Source organism: Aptenodytes forsteri, unplaced genomic scaffold (assembly GCF_000699145.1).
Source record: "Aptenodytes forsteri isolate BGI_AS27 unplaced genomic scaffold, ASM69914v1 Scaffold54, whole genome shotgun sequence".
In the NCBI taxonomy this organism is placed as follows: Eukaryota; Metazoa; Chordata; class Aves; order Sphenisciformes; family Spheniscidae; genus Aptenodytes; species Aptenodytes forsteri.
The window spans coordinates 14,404,651-14,414,824 of record NW_008796044.1 but is presented as its reverse complement, the minus strand read 5'-3'; the positions used below and the strand labels follow the sequence as shown (position 1 = coordinate 14,414,824).

The window sequence follows — 10,174 nt, the reverse complement described above, 5'->3', positions numbered from 1 at the left end:
TGCCTCATCTACACGTCTTTTAAATACCTCCAGGGATGGGGACTCCACCACTGCCCTGGGCAGCCTGTTCCAGTGTTTCACCACTCTTTCAGTAAAGAAATTTTTCCTTACATCCAATCTAAACCTCCCCTGGCGCAACTTGAGGCCCAACATGCAACAAAATAAAGCTCTGCAACACGAGCTTTGGGAAGCGAGAGCCCCGCAAGAGCTTTGCTGAAGCGAGTGACAGCAAAAGCTCTGGAGGGCAGCACCCTGCCACCATGGCCCTCCGAGCCCGGGCAGGGCTGGGGACACTTCCCGGGTTATAAATGCCGCCTGGAAAGCCGGCTGGTTTTGAAGCGTGGTCTCTCAAGGTGCATCTTGGACACAGCAGAGGCATTCTGACCTTCCTGATGCCCTTTGACAGCTCCTCAGCCTTTTGGAGCATCGTAGGTACCAAACACCTTAGATATCTGCATCAAAAATGTTTCACGTGTTCATCACCGCCCGCATCCTCTCCCACTGCAGCTGATGGCAAAAAAACTTAATGACTTGGGCAAATTTGTGGGAATACAGACACCATCACGGGGGGAACAGGTTTTCCCATGCCACAAGGTTTTATCTTTTCCCCATTCCAAGGAACCACTTCGTTATTTGCAAAATGTTCCACAAACGCTAATGTACTCTCCTAAATCAGGTGCTTCCACCTCTCCGAAAACAGCACCCAACGCTGTAGCTCTTCCCTGATTTTTTTTCCCAGATTCGCAGCGGCCCACGATGATTAAACAGAGCAAACCACCCTCATCCTTAACTAATCCCATGCGATAACAAATCGGCAGCAAGGCTCAATTGCACGAGCCGCTTTCCAGAGTCCTACCATAGGGCCAGGTAATCCGGGGGGTCCGGGCTCAGGTATGATCTGCAGAAGGGAATTAAATGGCACGTTAACGGGGCTGGGCACAGAGAGAAGACAGTTTGGGAATGGAAACCTCACACGGCCCAGAATCATGATTTAATGCCCTCTGATTTAATGGCTTTGATCAAAATATCTGCTAATCAAAGAGTTGCTTGTAGGATTTATAAATAAATGAATCTTAATAAGCACATGAATCAAGCTAGCCTCTGAAATGACAGACGTGACCCACGCTGCTTAGCATATTTGCCAGCCGCAAAATGGATGTATTGGAAAATGATGCAATTTTCCACACAGACCAGAGGAAACCAGCCTTTTTGATGGAAAAAAAACAACCAAACAAAACCAGAACAAAATTAGAGCTCCCATGTCATTAATAAAAAAAACTATCAAAACCCACCACTTTTTCTTTTAAGCAAAAGGCATGAATAAGGAAAAAAGGATGCAGAAATCCTATAAAACTGCAAGGAGCCCAGTATGTTTTTAGAACAAAACACGATTATAACAGCAGCATCCAATATCTCAACCATCAATGCAAAATCTAAAGTACTTTTGTAGTGCCAAGTGTGCAAGATGTTCTTCCCTAACGAATAAACCCCATTTAGACGCATCTGAAAATCCTTGTAGAAAACAGTTGGGTTTTGCTCTCCTCCGCTACGCTGATGGATACGGAACCGGCAGCTCCAGCCTGCACACCCCAATTTTGCCTGACCCCATGTCATGGTTTATGTTGCCAAGATCTTACATGATTATTCTGCAAACACGGCGAGCCGGTGTCTCCTTTTTCTCCTTTGTCTCCTTTTGGCCCTTCTGCTCCCTAAAAGATAAAAGTCTAACGCTGATGTGGTGCATCTTCCAGGAAAGCAAAAACAAGAGAAAAATACATTTGTCTTCCTCTAAACTCCAGCCTTGGCTCAAGCAAAGCTCTTGTTCGTCCCTGCGGGACTGCTTGAAAAAAGGAGATTTTCTCCTCCTTGCTACCGGCTTAGATGACCTTCTGAATGAGCCGTTATCGTCATCATTAGCAAAGAAAACTCAAAGCTCCCGCATCCTCCAGCTCCACAGTAATGTGGTGTAGACAGGCCACTGCTTAGATCAGCAACCCGGCCGTATACCGAGCATTTGCAGAAATCAATGCATTAAAGAACCAAGCAGCAGATGTACAGGGACGGAAAGAGGGACGTACCGGTGGACCCGATAATCCCATTTCTCCTGTCTCTCCTTTCTGTCCCGTGATCCCTGCGCTGCCCTGGTCACCCTTCGCTCCTTTGGGACCCTGGAAGGTTACAGAAAACAACTTGCTTAGGAGAAAACTGTTAAACAGCCATTTCTGCCTTGCTGTTGTTTCATCTCCATATTGCGGCATGAGCTCACGAAAACATGTTTTAACGTTAAACTTACGTACGCCGATTTTGCAGGCGCAGCAGAATTTGGCTAGGCTGTAGCAGGGGTTGCCGCCATTTAGGGTTGGGAAGGTTTACAACAGAATTTGAGACAATTTCTGATGAACCACTGGTAAAAGGAGCCCCTTTAGCTCGGCAGAAATGGCCACGAGCAGCATCTGCATGCTCATGGCTGAGCGCAGGGCTCTAAGCAATGGGCGATTAATTCAGAGATGCAGCTGAACATTACGGGGCAGAGCTTGCTCCTGGCAGGCTGAGATTTGCTTTTCACAGTGGCAGCTCTCACAGACACACAGTAAACTCCTTTTTAACTCGGATCCTGCAAGGTCTTGCTTGATCCAGCCATGCCCCACGCACCTTTTCACCGTCCAGTCCAGGTGGACCCGGCAAGCCCAGCTCTCCCTGAAGTGACACAAAGAAAGGGGAGCCCACGGTAAGTTAAATCAAGAAATCAACTCGGGAAAGCATTTTGCAAGGAAATGAGTTAATCATGTGTATCGACCGTTGTGGTTATGGGTTTGGCATTGCTAGGCTCAGGAGCAGCAGCAAGGAGGTTTCAGTGATGTGGCAGCATTACCGGCTCATCCAAATTTGGGGGACATGGGGACCTCGAGAGGCACCAAAATCCTGCCCCATCCCATTCTTCCAAGAGATGCTTTTCTGCAAGTCAAAGTCTTCTTTTAAAGTTTCTACAGCTGACTGTAGGTTACTGGCTATTGCTTGTGAAGCGGGAGGACAGTGCGGTCCCGCTTGGACACGGTGCCAGGGCAGCAAGAAGCGCACGGGGAGGGCGGGATGGAGGACAGCTTGGCACAGCTTTTGGGACCACTGCCCCCTCCTCACAACTTCTTCTCCCATTTACTTCTGCCTCCCGCCGTACACAATGAGGAAATCTCGGAGGGGCCGGGATTTCATCCGTCAGGTGTAGAACTGGGAGTGGATTCATTTTTGGGACAGTGTCCTCTGGAAGAGGCTGGAGACCAAAGAAAAGCCAACAAGACTTTGGCTTTTGTGCAAAAACCTCCTTTCTTAGCCCAAGGAAGTGTTAAATAGCATCTCCTTTACCATGCGTAGTCTCAAGCCCTGCAGCCAGCATCACCTGCCTTATTTTGGCTTGGGAGACACTTGCTACATGGAGAGCCGCTAACGACCACATCGCTCGCTAGGAAACACCGTCTGCATGGCAGAGGTCGGGCTCACCTTGGGACCTGGAGCGCCTTGGGGGCCCGGTGGCCCTGGGGGACCTGGCGAACCCTGAAACACAGCAAACAAACCGGGCATGAGCATGACTAATACGAATATGGCACACTATCCTTGTGCTGCTGGGGATGAGCTGGGAGCAGGTCCCAGCCACGATCTTACAACAGACACTCGTGTGACCGGGGTTGCCCAAACACCACGATGAGCTCAGCTGAGTGACCCGAGGGCCCCTCCAGCACAGGGGATGTTCATGCAAAAGAAAACACAACCGGAGCTAGCCGGGTGTACAGGTAGCGGCAGTACATGTGTTAAGAGGCAAAATGCCTTTAGCCAGAGGTGTGGCCCCAAACCTGGTGGTCTCTTTTTGCATTCTCCCCCCTCCAGCCAGCCGGGCTGGGGAGAAGCATCCTGCTGAAAACAGTGACAACCAGCCAGGGAGGTGCAACTAAAGAGGGGAAACGAAGGAGTTTGTGTGAGCACTAACAGCAGGAAAACCTTGCGCACTTAAGCAAAGCTGTTTTTCCTGGGCACTGCTGGGTGCAGAGACCGTGAACCACCTTGAGATGAACAAATATTTCGCAACTTGCAAAATAATCTCAAACAGCAAAACTCATGGTCTTGCTCAGCTGAAAACCAAAACCGGACCACATCCCCAAGCACCTTTTTCCATGACTGCATGCTCAAATACTGTTACATGGGATCACACTGGAAGCCGTGTAAAGCCACCCCTTTCCAAAGCTCTGTCGATGAGACAGGTCAGTGAGCAAACACCGAAAACAGCTAATAAGCAGGAAAATGGCAAAGTTAGCGAGGTTCAGTGACGCGCCCCTCGGCAATCTCCACATGCAGCACGCGGGAGAGGGTCTGGGCCCAGCAGATGAAGTCCCCAGACATTTGATGGAGCCTCTCCAACCACTGCACTCCACAAACTCCACTCAAAGCTGCGTGCCGTGCAGACATCTGGCAAACGGTAATTACCATCACTTTGTGTATCCCTGCAGCCTGTCATAAAACAATTAGGATGGTTCTCAAATATGTCTGTAATTAAGTATTTATTCTATTCAGCTTCTTTCATCTTAACAAAAATGGCAGGGTACTGCTCGGTCAGGCAGGTTAGGGCTCGGGCACTCTTTCCCTTCCTCCCGCATCCCAACCGCTGCTTGCGGAGAAAACCGCTCCAGAGGATGCGCAGTGAAAACCGCAGTTCTGCACCATGCCCTGGGAATAACACCCTGCAGCTGCCTGTGTTTAAGCTGTAATTTGGCTGCTCACACTCGCTGCATCAGGTGTTTATATGTCACAGGCTGCGTCAGGTTGCTTTTACCTGCAGAATATTAACTCGCATCCCACAGCCGGATCCCCACGAGCCTGGTACCCAGCCCGAGTTCACAGCCTCGAGTTTTGCCACCATTTTTGCTGGTACATCCTAAATATCCTCAGCCCCCAGATGCAATAAGCTCTTCCCTCCCGGCCAGCTCTGTGCTGAGACCGAGATCTCGGGAAGGAGAAGTAGGACAGGGACAGACACAGTGCCACAATGTCACTGTGGCAGAGCTCGGCAGTTTTTCAGTCCTTTCCCGTTAACCCGCAGGAATCGGCATGACCTTGGTGCGGGGCTTACCTTGAGCGCATCCAGGATTCGGCCGTCATAGTCGATCACTACGGTGTCGCCCTGTTCCCCTTTCAGGCCGGGGGGACCCTGCAACCGGGGACGAATCCTATTTAGTTTTTGCAGCATCTGAGAAGCAGGTGCTATAAAAGCAAAGACCTGACACCCAGCTGTTTGGGGATTATCACCTCACAAACACCATCGATTTAATCAATTCCTAGTCTGACAGCTGTAACCGTCATCCAACCAAACCTCAAAAGGGCACATATTTGTGTAATGGAGAAGTGCATAGAAATCCTCACTTGATTACACCTATTCACAGCTTCCCTCTTGCAAAAAAGGGGTCACAGGATGGTCACATTGATAAGAAAATTGGACTTGACTGCATTTCCCAGAGCTATCTCCCGTGGCAGCGTTCGGTACCTGCATAATGATTTGTTTAAATATGCACCATCTCTATTTTCTAGCGCTGAGCTGATCCTGAAGCGCTTCAACCACATACTAAGCAGAAAGAGGTGGTGGGGAATAGCTCAGGTCGAGACAAATACGCGACTCCAAACTAAAAAAGCAAAACCCTGAACATCCGTACCCGGGGTCCGATGGAGCCAATTCCTCCCTTCTCACCAGGTTCACCCTGAAAAATCAAAATCACATTTTTGGTTCAAAGAGACCAAAGAAAATATAGGATATTTATCTTAAAAATACTGTAAATACACGAGATGCCAAGATGTATTTTAGATTAAGAAAAAGTATGGCACCAAGAAGGAACTGCTTCTCCCAGCAAAAAGATAGATTTGACTTCAGAGCAAATATATTTTACAAAAGATAATGTTGGTGTGAGCTAGTTGACGGTAAGAAAACTTCTCATTGCAGAGGGAGCGGAGTGGGGCTGAGCTCCCCGTAGCGGCCATGTGCCGTCCCGCTCTCCGGCTCTGCTGTCTGCTCCGAGCGTGCCAAGCTCCAGCTCTTTGTGCTGAAGTTTCACATGGCTCCCTCTTTGCTTTAGGCTGAATTTTGCATGTGGAAAGTTTCAGCCGACACATTTAAACCATTTCTGAGGGTGAGTTTAAGGAAAAAGGTTGTGCCAAATTTTTCTTTTTTTTTTTTTCTCCCTTTTTTTTTTTTTGCCCCCTTTTTTTGAAAGTTGGGAAGTTTTGGAAAGCCATAGCACTCCCACAGCAGTGACCTGAAATTCCGTTCAGGATTCAAAAAATGTACCTTTTGCCATACCCATGGAAATCCATTTGCTGGCCAAATTAAAGCCCTCCAAAAAGTAAAAAATGGTATAAATGCAAAGGCTTTCCATAGGAAAACTCAATTCAGCGGATCCCAGGGGGAACAAACCAGCACTGCTACTATGGTTTTAGGAAAAAAAAAAAATGGCTAAGGGTCACCTGAGCCCACGTTTCTTCATCATATAGAGATTCTTGCCCAACAAGGAGCCACGACTGTTTGATACAGAAAACACGACTGGATACAGATCCTACTAAATAAGAAGCAGCTGAGGGGGGAAATAACAGTCCATGAATGCTGTCCGGGTCTCATCATCACCACTTAACATATCAAGACTGTCTTATTGCGTTTCTTGGCAGTTATGAAGGTCAGCGGAACAGGACGGCACGTAAGTGCTCTGGGCTTTGAAGCGATACTGCAGCCATCAATACATGGGATCAAAATGTGATCAGAGGTTTAGCTCTCTTGGGGAAAAAGAGGCAATTCAATGAAAAACATGCAAGGAGACGATTCTAAAAACTCTTATACCGATCTCTGCTTGAATCCAGCTTTCATTACATCGCCAGGAAAAGGTAAAATACTTCTTAACATCCCCCTGCTTTGTTTCAGTTTGGGCATTTTATGAGCCTTTTAGAAGGCAAAGGCCTAAAATACCTACTCAGCTGAAACCCTCTGCCTCAGCAGCGCTGTGCCCAGCTTCCCGGCTAATGGACTTTTATTTACCTTGGGTCCTGGCAAGCCATCTGTGCCGTTCTCTCCCTTGGGACCCGCGCTTCCTTTTTCTCCCTGAAAACAAGACAATTTCGACAAATGCTATACGGGTAGGATGGAGAACAGATTTCTTCAGGTTATACTTTTCTTGCTTTATCTTTACTTTTACATACATGAGTGAGCAAAGCTCTGCTTTTAGCCTGAAGTACATCACGTTGCCTAGGTGGCAAAGGGGAGTTTTTGAGATAAAAAAGAAGCTTTCAGGCTTAACACTTTGGCTGCGGGTGGTATGTTCAGCCATAAAGTTAGCCCCAAAACCACGGCATCTGGAGAAGGCTCCCGTGGAGAGCCCGCTGAACCCTGATCTGGGGAGCGCGAACCCACAGCTCGAACCCCAGCTCCAGGCCACCCCCAGCAACACTCCCCAATTTACTTCTGCCAGAGGAGCCCCTAAATGGCAATTCTCTGCCATAGTCAACAAGTTGCGTTTGCAAACTTCTGGGCAGAGCTACCGTGGCAGAGGGGTGGGTTGTGCTTCTCTTTCTCATTTTTATTGTTCTTTTTCCACGTCAGGGGAGAAATGTGCTTCTCAACCTGCCCCAACTGTGATACTGTGCCAAGAAACCAGATAGCAAAAGATGCTGCCAAGCACATACATTAGATGGACACAGAGCAGAACATACCTTAGGGCCCATAAGTCCTGGTTCCCCAGGGATCCCATCATCACCCTGATGAAATAAAATATAAAAAGTGAAATACAAAGAGCTTGTACACACTTATTATTAGGACCCAACACATCACTTGACCCCACTGAGCGTTGCACAGACCTGAGACCCACTCAGGTTTGCAGGAGGCTCGGGGAAAGATGCAGCAAGGAGCCCAGGAGGCTCCAGCATGGTCCTCTGCTCCCACCCAGCTCTGCCTCCCCTGCTCCCGGGGCAGTGGATGGGCATCTCCCAGAATTTGCTTACAGCAGGCCCTGGGAAGGTGCTCTTCCACCTTTAACAGAAATTAGATATTTAATCCATTTAGGCTTTTTGGGTTCCAAAGATCTCCTGCAAGCTGCCACCCATCCTCATGGACCTCACCACAAGTCACCAGCACACTCATCTGCCGGGAGATTTTCTTGTTTCACTTGTCACGCTTTGTTGTTCTCCTGGAGTAAAACCACTTCATAGGTGCTGAAGAGGTTAATTTACTCTCCAGTTATGAAATTTTTAAGCCAAATTCTGGCCTGAAAAACACCCATGGCCACGTCTGTTTTGGGGCAAAGCAGTAAGAGGGAAAGGCTGGGCCCTGTCAGCGCTTTGGCTTCAGCTAAAGGCAGCTATTTATCCACTATTTGGATAAATCATAAGCAACGACACTTGGCACCACGAGAAGAAAACGTGGAAAGCTCGGACACGTGAATCTCCCACAGCCTTCAACGCCCGACCCAAGCAGCATGCCTGTCCTTAAGAGAGTGGGCAATCCCCACAAGCCCGAGGTGCTGCGCGGCAATGCCCATCTCAGGAACCTCAAACCCAGCACAGGGGCCCGCGGGCAGGTAACAGCCTCCAGGCGCTTCTCGGTTCAGCTTGAATTATTGGAGTGAAAGGGCTCAGGACCTACTGCTTTGTTTGGCATTTGCTATTTTATTCTTTGTCTATTGGGCAGATGCGATTGCAGCTTCTAGCTTGTTTGTGGTAATGAAAACCAGGCGCAGGCACAGCGTGCCTGGGCTTCGGGGTTGCATGTGCGAGAAGCCCCGGGCAAAACAAGGGTGGGCTCGGTATGGACAGCCACGGCTTCTCCATCGGTCTCTGGCAATGGTTTCCCTAGTCGAGCACCAAGCAAAGCAAAGGAAAAAAAAAAAAAAAGATCACCATTTTACCTTTTTCCCTTGGATGCCAGGCTCACCCTTCAACAGCAACACGCACAGAGAAGAAACAAGTTTAAGGACATAACAGAAAATAAGATCAATTGTACAGATACTCAAAATTAATTAAGTTAAAATACTCAGCTTGTGTTGATCTTTATCCCCCTCCAAACGCAAGAAAGCACATTCCCACAGCACACCAGCTTCCAGCCCCCCGTGGCTCCCTCCACCCCAATTTCAAGGTTTTCACATGGGCAGTGGTTGTGCTTTTTGTGTAGGTGACACGTTCAGACAGACATTTGCAGCTCCAAGTCAATGGTTAATTTGATCCCTTAGAAATTTTGTATCTGATTAATACAGATGAGTACAAGTCCAGTGCAAAATACGTATGTTCATCTCCACCCCCCTTATGCAGCAATATTTCAAGAATTCATGTTAAAATCGGACAGATAAGAAACTACTTATTACCCACCTTTGGTCCTGAAGGTCCCCTGGCACCCTGTTGAATGTAAGAGTAGTTGATATACTTGTTTGACAATAGAGTATAACAGGATAGAAACACTTCTAAGAGTACTTTAATTCCCATGAAAAAAAATGACACAGATGCCATCTTCCATTACAAATACAGCCGTAAGTTCTCTGTGCTCCCAGTAAATAATAAAAAAAAAAAAGCACCTTTTTATCCAACCTAGACCTTAGTGAGTTGGAGTTACGATGCCAGGAGGCTTCAGAGGGGCATAAGTGGGGATACAGGAGCAGCACATCCCTCCAGAGGAGCCAAGGGGACAAAGGCTGGTCTCTTTTCTCCCCAGGGCACAGGTACCCCTGGACAAACATCCATTTTAGGGCATCTATAATTTTCCATGGGGTTTTTTTGGCCTCCATAAGCAACGACACAAAACCACTTGCTGCAGCGAGCTGAAGGGTGATGTAAAGCGAGGGGGGCGAGGGGCACGCACACACGGATGCTTCCCGGCAATACTAACCACGAGGCCATCCTCTCCCGGCTCGCCTTTGAAACCCTGCAAAAATAAAAAGGCCAACACTGAAACTATTATCCCTCATTCTCCAAAACGCTCAGCAATAATTCGGATGTTCAGTAGCACTGCGTTGCAGCCTATTTTTTTTATTAAATGAATTGCCAGAGATCTGGAGATTTGCAACAGGTCATCTGAAGGCTACAGATCAGGGAAGAGATCTCCTCCGGGCTCTCTGAGTTGCAACCAGCACCCGCAAATACATGCTTCAGGTCCAGCTCTTTGCTCCAA

The 10,174-nt window shown here is 48.1% G+C and overlaps 1 protein-coding gene across 1 annotated transcript in view; it reads right to left on the bottom strand.

Annotated features, from left to right (window-relative positions):
* The window catches only part of COL23A1 (collagen type XXIII alpha 1 chain), a 205,498-nt gene that overhangs the window by 11,359 nt on the left and 183,965 nt on the right, over positions 1–10,174 (bottom strand). Inside the window, exons 9-20 of the mRNA XM_019473849.1 lie at positions 9,893–9,928; positions 9,379–9,405; positions 8,922–8,948; positions 7,732–7,776; positions 7,061–7,123; positions 5,694–5,738; positions 5,117–5,194; positions 3,496–3,549; positions 2,653–2,697; positions 2,079–2,168; positions 1,638–1,709; positions 857–898 (exon numbers count right to left, since the gene is read on the bottom strand). Coding sequence (XP_019329394.1) covers positions 857–898; positions 1,638–1,709; positions 2,079–2,168; positions 2,653–2,697; positions 3,496–3,549; positions 5,117–5,194; positions 5,694–5,738; positions 7,061–7,123; positions 7,732–7,776; positions 8,922–8,948; positions 9,379–9,405; positions 9,893–9,928 — 624 coding nt within the window. The remainder of the gene's footprint in view (positions 1–856; positions 899–1,637; positions 1,710–2,078; positions 2,169–2,652; positions 2,698–3,495; positions 3,550–5,116; positions 5,195–5,693; positions 5,739–7,060; positions 7,124–7,731; positions 7,777–8,921; positions 8,949–9,378; positions 9,406–9,892; positions 9,929–10,174) is intronic.